At 33.5% G+C, this 18467-nt stretch overlaps 3 protein-coding genes across 3 annotated transcripts; 1 reads left to right on the top strand and 2 right to left on the bottom strand.

The window, feature by feature from the left end:
• Positions 1-6703: 6703 nt before the first annotated feature.
• On the bottom strand, positions 6704-7054 carry LOC123218852. Its single transcript, XM_044640505.1, has one exon. It carries the CDS (start codon positions 7052-7054, stop codon positions 6704-6706), a length of 351 nt encoding a protein of 116 aa, XP_044496440.1.
• Positions 7055-10596: 3542 nt separating this feature from the next.
• Positions 10597-17722, top strand: LOC123218317 (cullin-4-like). Its single transcript, XM_044639701.1, has 17 exons — positions 10597-11113; positions 12390-12505; positions 12615-12961; positions 13159-13339; positions 13539-13661; positions 13759-14046; positions 14734-14859; positions 15016-15117; positions 15199-15252; positions 15710-15816; positions 15926-15986; positions 16075-16206; positions 16313-16450; positions 16550-16630; positions 16868-16948; positions 17072-17152; positions 17404-17722. The coding sequence occupies exons 1-17, from the start codon at positions 10816-10818 to the stop codon at positions 17515-17517; spliced, it is 2430 nt and encodes an 809-aa protein (XP_044495636.1). The 5' UTR covers positions 10597-10815; the 3' UTR covers positions 17518-17722.
• Positions 17723-17973: 251 nt separating this feature from the next.
• Positions 17974-18401, bottom strand: LOC123218319 (outer envelope membrane protein 7). Its single transcript, XM_044639711.1, has one exon. It carries the CDS (start codon positions 18380-18382, stop codon positions 18140-18142), a length of 243 nt encoding a protein of 80 aa, XP_044495646.1. The 5' UTR covers positions 18383-18401; the 3' UTR covers positions 17974-18139.
• Between the last annotated feature and the right edge of the window lie 66 nt (positions 18402-18467).

The following is an 18467-nucleotide window of genomic DNA, read 5'->3' as shown; positions in this document are numbered from 1 at the left end:
TAGTTTAGTGAGCTTGTAAGCTTATAATTTGATTCGAATAAAACAATATCTAAAAGTTTCAAATCTTGTGTTCACACCTATAATTTTTTTTCTTTAAACATAAAGGACATACATACATACATACATACATACATACATACATACATACATACATACATATTTGCTCAAATCAAGTACTATTTGATTGAGCTCTTATACACCCCTATCCGGTATCGTTTTCATTGCTCTGTAATTATTAATATTTTTTATTTCAACTTGTAGTTTTACTTTTACTAATGCGTCTACCATAACATTATTTTATTTTTGTCCATTAGTTGAAAAAGAGTCCATAGTAATCTGGGTTAGAGTCGTTGTCTGAGTTTGAATTGCATAGCTGCCGATTAGAGTATATATTTTATGCATGTGAAATCAATAATGTAACAATCGAAATCCCTTTTCAGCTGGAAATTAAAATGTAAGAGATGGATTGATTTTCTGTTTATTTGGTGCAGAGTTTTAAGATTTTGTATTCTAACTTAGATCAAATCAAAATGAGGCAACAACGTTTAAATATGTGGAATTATCACAGTTTTTCTAGTGAAGCAACCAATTTTTTTTTCTATTAAAAGACTAAACTCCCCTATTTTTTATTAAAGGAACTGAATTTTTAATATATTTTATTGAAAGTACTAAAAAAACATAATTAGAATGATTTATTTTGTTTTGTTTTAAAAATAAAATGATTTTATAATTTAATTATTTTAATGAGGTAATTTAAAAATTCGATCTTACAAATAAAATTTAATCTTTTCAATAGATTAAAAATGATTTTTTTAAAAAAAAAAGATAGCAGAAATACCTATAAATTAATGATTCTATTATCATTTCAAGATGCACTTGGATAGATATAAAAATGGCATGGAAGCTTATGTGATAATTAATGATTTCATGGGACAGGAAAATCATATAATTAGAATGCTAAGTTGAAGGAATTATCATTTACTTTTCTCATGATAGCATTATTTATTCCCAAATGAGATTGTTGTCCTCTAAGTGACGTTACCTCATGTGACAACTCATGCATTAAGTATTTAGGATAAATTCTTATTCTTTAATCCAAGTGGCTAATAATGTAATTAATTTTATCATTCATAACTTTTAACATTGTTACTCATGTACTCAAACTTGTTGAGCATGCACTTGAGTGAGTAAGAGTTTTCACTCATGCCCCATCACATCCTCCTTTTTTTAGTTGGTGAAATCGAATCGAGCCAAACTTTAACCAGAATGAGCTCAACTTAGCTTCGATCTAAAATGACCGGTTTATTCAAATTGATAAAGAAAAAATAATTATTATTGAAAAAGAAAAAAAATTATTTGAATTTGAAAGAATCAACAAAAAAAAATTATCAAAAAAAAGGTTTATCGATAAGGCAAACTTTGATGCAACAATACCAAAAAGATGAGAAAATTTGAGCCGAACCAAACAATAATCCAAGGTCGAGCAGCTTAGATCTAATTTACGTCTATCTTCTTCAAACAATATCCCACGTAGAAGGACAAAAAAGATTAAAAAAAAAATTATGCACATTTGCAATTTTCTTCCTTCGCAAGTTTCTCTCCAAATACTTGTACTCTTCCATCATTAAGATAAATTTTAGGGCAAATCTTGATCCTATTTGTAAATTACTTGATCAAGTTAATCTTGGTTTCAAATTCAATCATTTTTATTTCAGTAGAAACAAGAATTATAAAGATGCTTTCGTTTGGCTGGCTAGAATTTTCTAAAAGAACACAAACTTTAATACTTTCAAATGTAATTAACAAAAAAACAAAAAAGAACACATAAGCCTTTCATGAGCACTGTATTTAGATTATAAATTAGATTGTTGTAAGATAATTTAATTTACAGTAGCTGGTGATGGTCTGGCTCTGAAGCTGAAGTTGATTAGATAGACATCAATTCTGATAAACTTTGAGTAAAACAAGTTGCGGTGAAAGAATTTGCCTTTGCCTTTGCCTTTGCCCTTGCCTTTTAGTTGTTGTGAAATAGTATTAGGTGGCGTCACCCCGGCCAAGCATGCATGTGATCTGTACTAGTATAAAGAAATAAAAAGAAAGGCTTGCATCACAAAAGGTGGCCTTTATTTTGGTTAAAGCATTCATGCATTCGATATTCTATTGAAATACTTTGATTTAGTACCTCATTTGATATGCTTTTTGTGCAATATCCACCTCATATTTTACATATATTTTCTCTCATCTCCCACCCTCTTCTTTTCCACTTTTCTCATTTCTTTTCTTTTGTTTATAGTTGTGAGAATAAATCTATCTCGTCTCTTCTTTTTATCATAATAAAAGTAAATGATTTTAACAATAATAAAGATAAATATTTCGATTGACAAACTTTAAATAATGTATAATTTGTAATCATATTTGGTGACAATTTTTTCCACTTTACATTTGATAGAAGATTTTGTTGATTATTTTGTAATTTTGTTAAGACTAATTTGGAAAAGGGTTGTTTTAATACCTATAGATGTCACCATTCATGTTAGGTATTTAAACTAGTCTTATTCTTCTACTAACATGAATATTTCTTGTTTTGCAAAAAATCCTTTTTTAGGGTTTTATTGTTTGTTGCTTTGTTTTCTTGTTTATTATCTCTTATCATTCCTCTTGCAATTTAGCTTATTTAAACAAATTATGGGGTAAAATCTTTTTTATATTCTTGAAGGGTTTTCAAGACTCAAGATTAGATGGATTTCAATCACAAAAAGTTCTAAGAGAGCTTGAACTACACTAAGCGGGATGCTTAATAACCAAGTAAGATGCTTGGTGTGTTTAAGATCTAGAAATAAGCTATTGTTTGAGTGAAAGCGAGGAGGATTTCATAGTGGATATGATTTTACAAAACAAAGTCTCAAGATATAGGATATATTGAATATAACTAAACCATATAAAATTTGACTGTCTCATTTACATTTTAGCTATGTTGATTAGTTCTTATATCTCCTTGTGGCTTTCGTTTTCAGAAGTTTTATAGTCAAGCTTGTATCATTCAGTTAAGTGAGAAAGAATTAAAAATGGATGGCTTCATAATAGATTATTTAATGTCATTAATCAGAGAAATAAAATATAGCTTCTTATTATCTCTTAATTAGGGCAAGCATTGAGGGGCCTCTTACTTTCTTTCAATATGCAAAATGAAAAGGCAAAAGAAGAGGAAAGAATCAGATCTTCATTTATTCTGCCCATGAATCAAAGAAAGAAAAAATAAATAAATTGTAAACACCACCTTTGTTAGGTGGTCAATGCTGAAAAGCAAATTTTTTATATCGAAAATGGATTTGTTTGTGTGTGAATAAGTGAGAGATTTCAAAAAGAAAATCAGTAAAGATGAGATCGCTTTTGTTAAAGACACATATTCATGTTGGCGTTTGTTCATAAAGATCAGGAAGAAGCATCATGGAAGAAAAAGGAGATGGCGTTCAACTGTATTGGAATTAAAGTTTGTGTGAATTGTGCAATGCATATTGATTACATAACAGTGCAGATGCACTTAGTGTGCTCTCTCGATCTCAAAGATCTGAGTCTTTTTCTACAAAGTATATTCATTTGCTTAGAATGGCTTCCTTTTCTACAAAGTATATTCGTTTGCTTAGAATGGCTAAGTTTCCAAGGGCTAAACATGATGAAACCAGTAAAGAGTTTTAGGGAAAAGTTGAGGCAAAGGCAAAGGTGTAAAAATATAGACGGCTGAGTTTGCTCATCTGCAACAAAGGTTATCATGATAAGCAAATTGACAAGGGAAAAGAAAAGCAAGAATGGTTATTGGTAAACTTTTCCAGCCAAGAAAAGAGAGTTATATATGGTATTGCTTTGCTTTTGAGGTATGGTATTGTCAAGTTGTGGTGCCATGGCCATCTACCTATATAGCCCATCTCTTATTGTCTTTATTGTATGTCATTACAGTGTTGGAATTACTCTCTTCCAAATAATTTTTCAGGGATTCTAAAAATTCCCATTAAAGTTAACAGTGTATGAAAACACCAAAAAAGCCTTATAAAAATGTTTAGACTTCAATATTTGTTTTTGTACATCTAGACAAAACTAAATTTTTTTTTTTTTGGGTGCTTTTTTAGCTAACAGATCATAATTTTTCTTAATACAAAATGTTCAAGAAGAGAAAAGATTTTCTTTTAGGAAACTTCTTGGAATAGATCTAGTATAAACAGGAGACAGTATTTATAACTAAAAGGATTAGAGAATATGACAACGAACCACCGAATATAAGGAGGGTCGGTTTGAATCCCTTGCACACAAATCGGCCAAAAAGGGAAGGACCTTCCCTCTGGTGGTAGGAATTAAATCATGATTGGGATGTTGGGAGGCGTAATTTTTCTTTTCTTTTTTTTATTTTTTATTTTTGATTTTTTGCTTAACAATTAGCTGGTAAGATACTTTGTGAAAGTAGGTAACATGAAAGATGAAGTACGGATAATGGGCCAAGACTGTCCTCTGTAGTCCAAAGTGCAAGAGTCTCTTCTAATTTGTCTCACAAAGGGAAATGGGGCATTAATGGGCCAATACATATTGAATTCTGGGTCAAGACGGGCAGCGTGTCCATATCAAGCAGCTCCCACAAGAAAAAGTGAATTTGCCTAAGTAAAGGTATCCATGGGCTGGACCGGCCTAAGTCATCTACAGTAATAAACCAACGGATTGGGCCAGCTCATAGAATATAAAAGGCCTACGGCCTATTCAAATATATATAGGGTCACCTATTAATTTTAATAAAAAATTAATTTTTAATATTATAATTATTAATTAATTTTTTAATTTTTTTTAATATTATGTAAATAGTATCAAACCAGGCACGAGCTTGTGTCTAAGCCTATGGCTTATCTTGAAACGCCCATGTGTAAGGCCCAACAAACTACAGCCCAAATCAGGCTATTTTCCTAGGCTTTGGGTTAGACCATAGGCCGGTTTGACCGGATTGACACGTCTAACCCTAATTCAAATATGGAATCAACTACATTTTAAATTGAATTTATAATATTCCGCTTAAATTTAAATTAACAGCAGTTAAATCTAAAATATAACACTTTTGATATTTGAGAACTATCAATTAAATTAATTATAAAATTAAAAGAAACAACTCATAAAATATTATAACATAATTAAATCTAATAAAAAATTTACCTAAAATTTTTGCAGGTTTTAAATTGTTTCTAAAGAGTTAAAAGATTGACCTGCCTAGGGATGGCAACGAAGAGAGGCGGGGAGGGGATCTCAATCCCCGTTCCTGTCCCCGTAGGGGATATCAATCTTCATTCCCATTACAGGGATGAAAATGATTCCCCGTCCCCTCCCTGAGAAGAAAAATCCCCTCCCCATCCCCGCGGGGAAAAATCCCCTCCTCATACCCTCAAAAAATATATATTATTGTTACCTTATAAATATAATATAAATAAATTAAATAACAAAATTAAGCAAAATTAAAATTAATCTACTATTTCAAATATCATAAATATAATATATTAACTCTTTTAATATGCACAACAAAAACCTAAATAAATTTGAAAAACATAAATAATTTAAAACTATAACAATATATTAGAATTTTAAATAAATATATTAATATAAAGGGGGTGGGGATAGGGGCGGGGAGGGGACACATGTATCCCCATCCCTGGCCCGTCTCCGATTGTAGGAATTTTTTTCATCCACATCCCCGTCCCCGTCTCCTTCCCTGTTTCTATCAGGAAATCCCCTCCCCATTAGGGTCGAGGAGGGTCGGGACCCTTAAAATCGGACCCAAATTGTTATCCTTAACTCTGCCTATGATACATTACTATGCCTTGTGTAATTGTATTTGGAAAATTAATTAAAATAAGCCTATGTTTATGATTGGACTCAATCCGAATTAATTTGAGCTCATTTCTCTATTTAACTCGAATGAATCAAGCTTGAACAAAGATAGACCCAGTTCAATATTAAATCGAACCAATTTTACTCAATCAAATTATCAAAAAGTCATTAACTGATTCATTTCCTTAATAATATTTTATCTTTTTTAGGTTTTTTTCTACGATTTTTTCTTCATCTTTAGCAATTTCTTTTTCGCTTTTGATGGTTTTTCTGACAAACTCATTGCTAATCAAGTGAATTAACCATTTTAAATTTAAATTAACTTTAAATTTGTTCTTTTTTGAATTTAGCTCGATTTTGATCAAATAGAGAAAGTTCTGTTTTGTCTAATATACATGTAGCATACAGCTACCGGTCAAAAATCAATGACATGCGTGGAAGAACAGTAGATGACAGAGAGGCCGGCCCATGCATTTTTTCCTATCACGTTACCGTGTTGAGAGATTACAAAAGTTTGATTTTTGTCTCTGTAATGATAGAGACTAAAAAGAAAATAACAAATTACAAGAACATCGAAGAATCAGGAGAGGGAAAACTCCCAGTGTAAGGAAAAAGAGAACCCAAAATATACCTATCTCCCATTCCTCAGATTACTTATCTCAGAGCTTAATGTATTTGAATATTAGACCACTCACCAGATCTCTGAAAGACGCCCACCTGCCAAAACCAACAACTTTTATTTTATCTCCCCATGTCGTGGAGCATCGGGCACCCACACATTCGCAACACGTACAGCTCAACAAATTGTAATAATAAGACAGAATTTTATTAACCAGAAACGCTAGCGCTATGAATCACTGCAAAGGCTATACAACAATGAGAACTCCTCCACAGGAAGCTCCAAAATCAACCTGTCTGGGTCCTTAGATGACATGCCTTTCGACAACATGGAAGCCGATGCATTGTTAATATTATCATTATAATCATAAACATGGTTATCTTCGAGCTGCTTCTTGTTATGCAGTATCTCTCTCTTTGCACCGTTAGAGAAGTCGCAGGAGCTCTCTTTCATCCATGCAAGGGATGAGTCTTTGCCTGTGAGCTGCTGCACCACCGATTTGAAGTTCGTTGGGTCAGTTTCAACGTATTTTGTTTCTATCAGAACTACTTTCACCGCTTCACGCTTTGAACCAGACATTAGTATATATAAGAGAACTGGGTTAGAATCTTCTTTTGCGGCGCTAGCTTTCTGGGGATTTTCCGAGTCGTTTGAGCTGAATTTCCAGTGAGTTATGATGATTTCGTTCGTGGGTTTTGTGGGTTTTATAGTGAAGAAGCAGCGTTCGGCCGGGGTGGGGCTCGTGACAGTTGAGAGAGGAGGGACCAATTGACCAAAAGAGGAGCAGTCTATAAGGACGGGAAGTCTGAGTCAAAGCACACATTTTGGAATCAAGATCAAGTCAATATTATGCACCAAGGACTCTGAGCACATGGACTGAATAATTTTACCCGGTTTGACTGCTGAACATTAATTTCTCGAAAATAATTCGCTAATCATAGCTGCAAGTATAAGTTCAAACATTAAGATTGAATTTTACACGGATCAGCTCGTGCATGGAGTAACTCATCTTAGGGTTGAATTCAATAACTTCCTTTTTAAATTAAGCACAAATTTGACTTAACATGAAATAAGTTAATAATACTTAATTAAATTTGAGTTTAATTTGATTTAATATTATAAACAACTATGATAATATCGTTTTAATCGTTTCAAATTAAATTTATTTGGGCTTGTGAAGCTGGAGGGCCATATACCCCCTAATATGGAACTCAAGCATAATAGCATAACACTTTTTAGGCTTATGCTCTAGTTCACTTAAAGAGATCTCATTTAGAATTTAATTAAGTCAAACTAGTAATTAAACTAGATCCAACTTAACACAAATCTAACCCTAACATATACTAGTGTGTTATTGTATAATTGGGTTAGGAAATTTTATAAAATAGAATTATTTTACATACATACATATAAAAGTAAATTAACTAATTTATATACTAATGGGAATAGTGGAGGAATTCGTATCATTTGGAGATGTCATGCATAATACTAGATGAGGGAAACAAAAGTAGAGTGATAGTTAGTGTTGATGGTCTTTTTTTTTTTTTCGTATTTCAGGTCAAAATGCATTCAAATTGAACTGGAAATAGTATCGTTTTAAAAATACATAGCTTATTCTATGAATAAGTTGATATGACACAACTCAAATTAATTTATTTAAGGGTCAAGTCATGTTTGGATCGTATCAAAATATCACTTGTTTCAACAAATTTAATATGCTTTGACCCATTTTAAGAAGTTTAATCTGTTTGCCAAATCTAATTTTTTATGTTTTGAGTTAACATATCTTATTGAAAATTATGCGTTCTAAATAAAATATTACAAATGTTTTAAGAAATTTTATTTTTGAGGGGATAATGGGTGAAATTCATTAAATAAAAGAGGTCATCTGTAAGAAGAAAAACTTTAAGGGACAGTAAAATATATGTATAATAAAATTTAAAATATTTTAAGAAATCCTTTGTGGCCTTTCCAGCAGTCAGCACAAGTCATGAAATTATAAGTAAATATTTAATAAACTCTTTTTAAATTTTATTTATATCGCTAGAATCACTGATCTTGGGCTATGCTAATGTTGGGCTGCTTGAGCCCAGATTGCAGCTCAGTCCATCTCTATCTGGGTAGTCCAGAAGATTCTAGACCTTTCGTAAAAGAAGGCCCATTCAATTGGAACTCCTTTCTCATCATCCACAATATCTCATATTTAAACAAAAAAAAAATTAATCCAAAGATTTTAACTATGTATCAGTAAATAATAGCATATTTAATAATCATAGACTTTGTTAATAAAAATAATAAAAACTATGAATATTAATAATAAATATTAATTGGTGTAACCTATATAAAGTGTACTGTAGAAAACATTTAAAATATGTCAAAAGTTATTTTGTGAATATTGTAAATATAAATTGACGTATCCGACTTTGAGTTTGTGACAAAACACATTTGAATATGATATAAAGTATTAACGTGAGTTATTTTCGTAACTTTATTTGCCTGAATACTGCAATCTTTGAGAGACATAAGTTTTTGTGTAATTTTTACGCCAAGGGAAAAGAAGAGAAAGTCTTCTGTTTTCATTGTTTTTAAACATTCAAATAACAATTCGTTTATCATCCAATAACCTTCAAAACTCTCATTTGATAGTTAAGGAAATGCCAAAGGACTATTTCCCACCCAAGGTATGCTTCATTGTCAAGTTTCTCCTCTTTAACTATGAAAATACCAAATACCCACCTATGAGCAGTTAAATTTAACGGAACCCTAATGTCTTAAACTTTTATCTCTTTTTTCCCCCCAACCCCTAAAAACTAACTATTTCCCCCTAGGCCAAATTTTGAAAAATAGCATTCCCCCCTTAGGGTTTAGTTTTCAATCCCCGATATCAAATCCGGAGCCATCGCCGACGACGAAACCTTCCCGACGGACCACCATGCTCCGACGTCGATCGGCCCAGATTTGACGAAGACAACGACCTGAAATTTGAAGAGCTTCATCGGGAGACGAAGCTCTTCGTCTTCCCAGACGAAGACGACGACCTTGGGAAGACGAAGACGACGACGTTCGACGGCCCAGATGTGGGAAGACGTTCGACGTTCGTCTTCCCAGACGAAGACAACGAAGCTCTTCAAATTTCAGGTCGTCTTCTTCGTCAGATCTGGGCCGATCGGTGTTCCAGAGGAGAGAAGAGAGGCCATCGGAGCATGGTGGTGCATTGGGAAGGCTTCGTCGTCGGCGATGGCTCCGGATTTGGTGTCGGGGATTGAAAACTAAACCCTAGGGAGGGGGAAATGCTATTTTTCAAAACTTGGCCTAGGGGAAAATGGTTAGTTTTGGGGGGTCAGGGGGGGAAACGAGGATTAAATTTTAATTTATTGTTAATATTATAGATAAAATGAGGATTTTACCCTTGAATCCGTTTTTTTAATAGCCCATGGGTAGATATTTGGTATTTCCATAGTTAAAGGGGGGAAACTTGAGAATACAACATACCTTGGGTGGGAAATAGTCCTTTGGCCTTAAGGAAACAAAATCGGATCGATCTATCATGAGTGAACCTAAATTTAATATATACAATATTTTAATAATAGATTAAACTATTTGGATTTGACTATTATAAATAAATTAGAGTCGTTTTGTGTGTTTTTTAAGTGATGACAAAACAAATCTTAATAAATATATTGAATTTTATAATGAGATAAATGTGACACTAATAAATAAATCATATGTCGATAAAATATATATTATTTAAAAATATTAAAATAAGATTAATTAAATATATTATAAGCTGTTACATGATCAAAGATGATTAAACTTTAAAAAATTATATTTTATTCTTTTAAGTATAAAAAATTAATAAAAATGTATTTTTATATAGAATGGAGTTATAAGTATAAATAATATGTATAATTTTATATATAAATAATAATATATTATTATTTAATAGATTAATTTTAAATTATAAATAAAATAATATCTAATTATATAATAATATATTATTATTTATTTGTAAAGTTATATATATTATTTAAAAGAGGAAAAAATTATAAGAGACTTTTCTAATATCTTATTGCATAAGAGATAAAATAAATAAAAATAAAAATTGCTACCCCATAAACTACAAGAAGCATGAATATATAAGGGCGAAAAGGCATTGCAGGGGGAATGAATGCGATCAAGGCTTTGTATTGTCAGCGTCTCCATCCGTTTTCATCTCCTCAGTCCTCACTCGGACACATTCGAAACGAGATTTCTGAATACTCGAAAATCACCCATTATTTCTTCATTGTTTTTTACTCTTCTATGCACAGTTTACAATGCTTTAACCGACGAGTTTTTTGATGTCTCTCCCCAGCAAACGCGCAATCAGCAACGCGTCCAACACTACCAGTCACTCCTCCTCCATGAAGAAGGCCAAGTCTCAGGCCGTCGACCCTGCCAAGAACGGTCTTCACCACCATGACTTTAGTAATACCAACAATAACCCTCAAAACGATGTCGTTTTCGACCCGTCTTCTATGGCCCTCGACGAGGATCTTAAAACCGGCGACTCTCGTTCCCCCGCAGCCGCCAATTTGGGACGCAAGAAAGCCCAGCCGCCTCAGCCCGCTAAGAAGCTTGTCATCAAGCTTGTTAAAGGTACGGTTTTGATAATTGGGGAAGAATCTGATTTTTCTTTGTTTCTTTGTCATTTCGATTAGGCCTTGTGAAGTTTAAATGTTGGATTTTTCTGTGATTCTTTCTTGGATTTGAGCTCGATAATTTAATTAAGTACTTTAATTTTATGCCTCTTTTTTTTTTTTTTTTTTTTTTTTATAAATATGTTTGGGTTGGTTAGATTCCGGAATCTGGGTAGTGGTTTAGTGTGTCGACAAGTTCATTTGAAGATATTTATCTTTTGATTGAACCTAGGGTAGTTGAATTTCTTACGGGTATTTTGATAAATCAAGCTCAGAGACTTGCTCATGGTTTAACTATTGGATCTATTTCTCGTTATTTACTAGAAAAATTTATAGTTTCGATTGAACAGATGTATTTAATTGATCTCGTTTTCCTAAAATTTGTTTGGTAAGTCATTAAACAAGAGATGTGTTAGGGTTTTTAGTTTTATTGGTCAGAAAGGAAACAATGAGACCGAGCTAGGGTATTTGATCTAATTTCAATCAATTCTTTGTAAAGAAGCTTAGCTTCGATTTCAATATGATTACCTTCTGAGTGCTACGTACAGTTGCTGGGTTAATGCACTGAATAACAAGCCTTATTTATATACATCACTTATGGGTGGTTTCACTTGTTTAATGTATTGTAAAAAGTGTTGATTTTGAGATAACAAAATGAAAGGGGAGAAATCTGGCTTCTAAATACCACCTTTAAATGCACTTAGAGTAATGCTATGTGTATATACTTTTAATTACATAAATGATGTGTCATCATATAATTGGACGTAACTTTATGTTTAATTCAAAATCCCCTAGTTACATGTTGACACATTATATATGTACCAAATTGTGTACTCAAAAGTATGTACACATAGTTCTTTTGTTGCGCTTATCTGGGTTGCTTGACTACCTCTTTTCTTTCTTTTGTAGAGTTAATTGATATTCCCGTTTTACACATCCTAAGCCTGTAAACCTATAATGTTGTTGATGAAGTTTGGAACCATGTCCTAATTCTATATGATACGGTAACTAGCTTTGTATTTTTCTTATACTTACTGTCTTACTGTAGATGAGACAACTTTTTTTCTTGTGTTTCTACTACAATACTTAGTAGTTTTCTTTTGAAGGATAACCAGTTAGGTTCAGACTACACTCTGTCAATGTTTAGTGGCAATGAAAAAAGTCTTGTTGAAGCATGCTAGTACTAGTACTGGCTGTTGTGAAATTTGGAATCTCAATTTTTTGGTTTTGTGAAGCTAAACCAACACTGCCATCAAATTTTGAGGAGGATACATGGGCAAAGCTTAAGTCAGCTATAAAAGCTATATTCTTGAAGCAACCAGATTCTTGTGACTTAGAGAAGCTGTATCAGGTAGATATTCATGAATTTTTCTTTCCTTGGTTGTAAAATTGCAGCTTTTCATAATGTAATACCTGTTATGTGTGAGGTTATTAACAATTAACAATAAAAATTTCCTTAGGCTGTCAATGATCTTTGCCTGCACAAGATGGGAGGAAATCTTTATCAACGGATAGAAAAGGAGTGTGAAACACAGATATCTGCAGCACTTCAATCATTGGTTGGCCAAAGCCCGGATTTGGCGGTTTTCTTATCACTTGTTGAGAGATGCTGGCAGGATCTTTGCGATCAGATGTTGATGATTCGTGGTATAGCCTTGTATCTAGATAGAACATATGTGAAACAAACACCCAATGTGCGCTCATTGTGGGACATGGGCTTGCATCTTTTCCGGAAATATCTCTCTTCATATTCTGAAGTTGAGCATAAAACTGTTACTGGCCTTTTGAGACTGATTGAGAGAGAAAGGTAACTCATGAAAATTAAACTAAACATGGCTTTAAATTGTTGGATTCCCTAGACAGTTTTTGATAGTGAATTGATATAACTATTAATTTAAAATTGTTGTCCAACATCATCTTCTTCTTCTTCAGATTAATTTTATCAAAAGATTGCTTATTGGAATTCCCAGTGTTTTACTAATTTATTTTGTGGTCTGGTTTCAGGTTAGGTGATGCTGTTGACAGGACTCTTCTAAATCATCTTTTGAAGATGTTTACTGCTTTAGGAATTTACACAGAAAGCTTTGAAAAGCCATTTCTTGAGCGTACCTCTGAATTTTATGCTGCAGAAGGCATGAAATATATGCAGCAATCGGATGTTCCAGATTATTTGAAGCATGTGGAGGTACAGTTGTTTTTCATGTAGCTCTATTATTGGTAATACTATCACTATATTGTTGTATTTATCTAATTTGTTATTCTTTAGTAGTTTTGGTTTATTATTTTGTTCTTGCAGACTGAGAATGTTGAAATAACTGTTTTTGTCATATGATTGAATGATATGTTTTGATATATGTAAGTTTTTTGGTTGCCCATTCTGACAGATAAGATTGCATGAAGAACACGAAAGATGTGTACTTTACTTGGACGTGGGTACAAGAAAGCCACTTATAGCAACTGCAGAAAGACAACTTCTTGAACGCCACGTATCCGCAATTCTTGACAAGGTCTGGATTTAATTTTGAAGTACTCCTCCAACCTCTATATTAATGTGGCAGAATTTATACTGTGTTTGAATTATTATGGTTTCTTTGATCTATTCAGGGGTTCACAATGCTGATGGATGGGCATCGTACTGAGGACCTTCAGAGGATGTGTGTGCTGTTTTTGCGGGTGAATGCCCTTGAATCATTAAGGCAGGCTCTTGCCTCATATATTCGAAGAACTGGGCATGGCATGGTTATGGATGAAGAAAAAGATAAAGATATGGTTTCCTCCCTTTTGGAGTTTAAGGTGTCCCTTGACACAATATGGGAGGAAAGCTTTTATAAGAATGAAATATTTTGCAATACCATAAAGGATGCTTTTGAGTATCTAATTAATTTGCGTCAGGTCAGCGTGTACTACTATTTGTTCTTTCTTTCCCTTGATTGCAACAGTATAATATATTGATAAACAACGCACAAAATACCTTCACGTCTTAAATAAATTATTTGTGTGGTATGGAAGTACTATTTATCATGTTGAATATACTAGAATGACATTTGAGGAGACTGTTATTTTTTATTGTTAATATTTGACAGCATGTTGTCTTTTCAGAAATAGCATGATGTCTAAGTCAATAAATTGCTTTTGAATGCTATTTTCCTCCCTCTTTCCTTCCTCACTTTTTAAGTTCTGGGTTTGTTTATGTTGTATTTACCTCTTTGCTAGGATGTTACATGCATCCCTTCATTAGTTAGCATCATTGTCTAATTCTGAGTTTGGAAATTAATTGTATTTAACTTGCTGCACCTTCCTACTGAAATCATTGTTTTTTTATCACCACATGATTAGGATCACTTGGCATACTCTATGTTCATTGTCTCCTTTGGTTTTTTGATTCTTTTTGTCTTATTCTGGCAAGTACACTGATGCAAAATCATATTCTTGCGGTCTCCATCTAGATTTGATCTTGGGGTCATGGTTTATACTGTTTGCTTGGCCTGGGCAGCAGTTGGGTTTTTAGATAGTCATCATCACTGATTTGTAACATCATATCTCAGCTTTTTGGGGCTAACAGTGTGCTTTATCTAACAGAACCGGCCTGCTGAGTTGATTGCAAAGTTTCTAGATGAGAAGCTTCGAGCTGGGAACAAGGGTACTTCCGAAGAGGAATTGGAGGGTACACTTGATAAAGTGTTAGTTTTATTCAGGTTTATCCAGGTAAACAATGTGTGCTTGATTGAAAGCATTGAATTTATTGTCACATTGGACAAAAGTTATTATCTTCCAGTATTGCTTTTTTGTTATAATTATTTCTTTGTATTGTCATCACAATTACTGTGATGCATTTTTTCTTTTTATTTTAAATAAATGTAGGGTAAGGATGTGTTTGAAGCATTCTATAAGAAGGATCTTGCAAAAAGGTTACTGTTGGGGAAAAGTGCTTCTATTGATGCTGAGAAGTCTATGATTTCTAAGGTTAATTTCGTTTTCTGGGTAGATGGTTTTGCCATATATTTATCTAGCTATCATGTTGACAAATATGTATTGCTAATGCAGCTAAAGACTGAATGTGGCAGCCAGTTTACAAACAAACTTGAAGGAATGTTCAAGGTCTGCATTTGTTTCCTCATTAATTTCTGGTTTAGGAAATGTGATTTGCCTCTGTGCCATTGACTTGATCATTTATGACTAAAATCTGTACTATAATCAGTAAAGCATTGGATCCTTCTCTGTATAAAGGTAAAATGATGTTGTGGGTAATAGTAATAAGTCTCTGAAATTTCTATTTAAGTAGTTTCTAAAATTGCAGATATGCTCATATTTAATTAAAATTTCCACTATTGCTGTGACATGGTTACCTCGAATGCATCCTCTTGTGATTTATGTATTATCCTTGCGATCTTCAATTAATTATGTTTAGCAATTGAGCTATTGATTGAAATGGCCAAAGACCTCTACTCCTGCTTTCCACAGAATGACTACATAACTTAGCTTTTACAATGACTTAATATTCATTTTTCTGAGTGGTTTCTTTTGCAATTGTTTTTTGTTTCCCACATGTTTACAGGATATTGAATTATCGAGGGAGATAAATGAGTCCTTCAAACAGTCGTCCCAGGCCCGGACAAAACTGCCATCAGGGATTGAGATGAGTGTTCATGTCTTAACAACAGGGTAGGTTGGGATCTTAAATCCTAATTAGCAATTTTAGCAAACTAATTATAATATTAACCACTCAATGATTCTGAGAAATTTAAGATGTCTGGTGGTGGCTTGCAAGCAGGTACTGGCCCACATATCCTCCCATGGATGTTAGGCTACCTCACGAACTGAATGTTTATCAGGTTTGGTATAAGTTGCAGAACTGAATGTCAGGCTATCCCATGGGTGTATTTTACATTTGTGTGACATATTTCTTTGTTTTTGCTACAGGACATTTTTAAGGAGTTCTACTTAAGCAAGTACAGTGGAAGGCGCTTAATGTGGCAAAATTCACTAGGTCACTGTGTGTTGAAGGCGGAGTTCCCAAAAGGTAAGAAGGAGCTGGCAGTTTCCCTATTCCAGGTTGGTATCATGTGCTCAGTTGCATTTTGAATTTAGTTGTTTTCAACATTTTGCCATCTTTCATTGACTTAATGTTACCTGTGCTGTGCTTTTCTTACAATTTTAGACAGTGGTTTTGATGCTTTTTAATGATGCCCAAAAGCTTAGCTTTCAAGATATTAGGGATGCCACAGGCATAGAGGACAAGGAATTAAGAAGGACTCTACAGTCCCTTGCGTGTGGTAAAGTTCGTGTCCTGCAAAAGGTGAGCTGTTACTCGGGTTTGCTTGTATGCTCAATTATTTGTGTAGATACAATTGGTTTATGTTTGATTTTCTTTTGTCGCCATTTTTATATTCTGTAGTTGCCAAAAGGGAGGGAAGTCGAGGATGATGATTCATTTGTATTCAATGAAGGATTTACTGCCCCTCTTTATCGTATTAAGGTATGTTTTTCTTGTTAATTATGCAACTTATATGACAATGGTGATTCAAACTTTCATGTGAGCCTAGCAATGACCGAAAGTAACTTGTTCAAAGTATGTTACCTGTCATTTTTAACTACATAGACTACTCACAATTTAATAGGAACAGTACAGTAACATTTTTTATATATCCTTATGCTTCACCATTGGATTTGCACCAAGATGGAGCTTGATAATAGCATTTTCTGTGAAATGCAGGTTAATGCAATCCAGATGAAGGAAACAGTGGAGGAGAACACAAGCACTACTGAGAGAGTATTTCAGGATCGTCAATATCAGGTTCACTGCTGCTTCTGCTTCATGTTCAGAAAAAAAAAAAATCTAAACACTTTTTTCAGATTTTTAACGAATTGAAGAGCTGGCTAAGATGATTTATTTATTATATTGCTCAATATTGTCCAGGTTGATGCTGCAATTGTGCGAATAATGAAGACCAGAAAAGTGCTAAGTCACACGCTTCTGATAACCGAGCTCTTCCAACAGGTATAACATTATTCCATTTTACATTTACTTTCCCATATGCATAATGACATCCTTGTTATGTGGGCTTCATTAAAGTTAGGTTGCAAGCACACTATGACACACATTATTATTTTCTTGATCGCATCATTCCCTCATTGTTTTGTTATTGAAACAAATTAAAAGTGTTGGTGATGAAAGCACCATGTGATTAAGATGTGTGGAAGAAACTTACTGAGTTGGAGTAAAATTTATCTGGGATGTGTTGTGAACAGCTCAAATTTCCCATAAAGCCTGGTGACCTTAAGAAAAGGATTGAAAGCTTGATCGACCGGGAATACCTGGAGCGTGACAAGAACAACCCACAGATATACAATTACTTGGCCTAGTCGCAGACACACTCAAATCTAAAATCAAAATGTTTTTCTTGTTAATGACATGGGAAATTGTAGTCCACAATCCTCATGCAGCAAAAATGTTACTTCCCTTTTGTCAATGGTGTTGTACAGAAAGTTGTAGTTTTGTTTTAGCACTATTTTTGTTGAATTCAACATTGTAATTGTAAAGCATATTAGGCCTTTGTCTTGATACTCTCGTTATGGTCTCGAGATTTTTTTGTTTTTTTGTTTTTTTCTGAAGTCTTTTTTGGGTTCTTTGATTTGAAGAAAAGGGTAAGAAAACTTCAGTGATTATAATCAATATCACACACTTCCATTATTAAAAGGGTAGATTCGATTCGGATTGAGTTTGAATAAAACCCATATTAATCGGTAATTTAGAAATAAATTGAAAGACATTGTGAACCCGCTAATCTACTGCAACGCTAAATAAAAAATAATGAGAAATAATAATAAAAACAATTTTTATTAGGGATGTATAATTGTTTACGAGATTTCATGTCATACAATACAACCATAAAAATCCTCAAACATAAATCAACCACACCAATTTCAAACTCAAACTTTTTTAATTATGTGAAAAATTGCAGTGAGATGGAAAATTTGAGATGAATCAGACGCTCTTAATCGCATCTGAAGACGCCGCTGTGGTTGCATTAGAGTTAGGCTGTTCTCGATCTGGATTAAGAGGAGCACGAACGTCGTTGTTGTCGTCGTCGGGATCGTAATCAGGATTCAGAGATCTGTCAATGGCGTCGCGGCCTTTCTCCAGACAAGGCTTGCAAGCGATTTCTATGGCTATCCATCCCAGCACCACTCCCGCTATTGCTATTATCGCGCTTGTAATCGCCGCCATGTTCGTTCCTCTCACTATCTCTCACTGTCTCTCTATTTGGGTCAATAAAAAGTTTTTATTCGAAGAGGAAGAAACCTTGTTATTT

This window comes from Mangifera indica, chromosome 6 (genome assembly GCF_011075055.1).
Source record: "Mangifera indica cultivar Alphonso chromosome 6, CATAS_Mindica_2.1, whole genome shotgun sequence".
Lineage (NCBI taxonomy): Eukaryota > Viridiplantae > Streptophyta > Magnoliopsida > Sapindales > Anacardiaceae > Mangifera > Mangifera indica.
The sequence above is the reverse complement of the archived record's forward strand: the minus strand, read 5'-3'. Positions and strand labels throughout refer to the sequence as shown.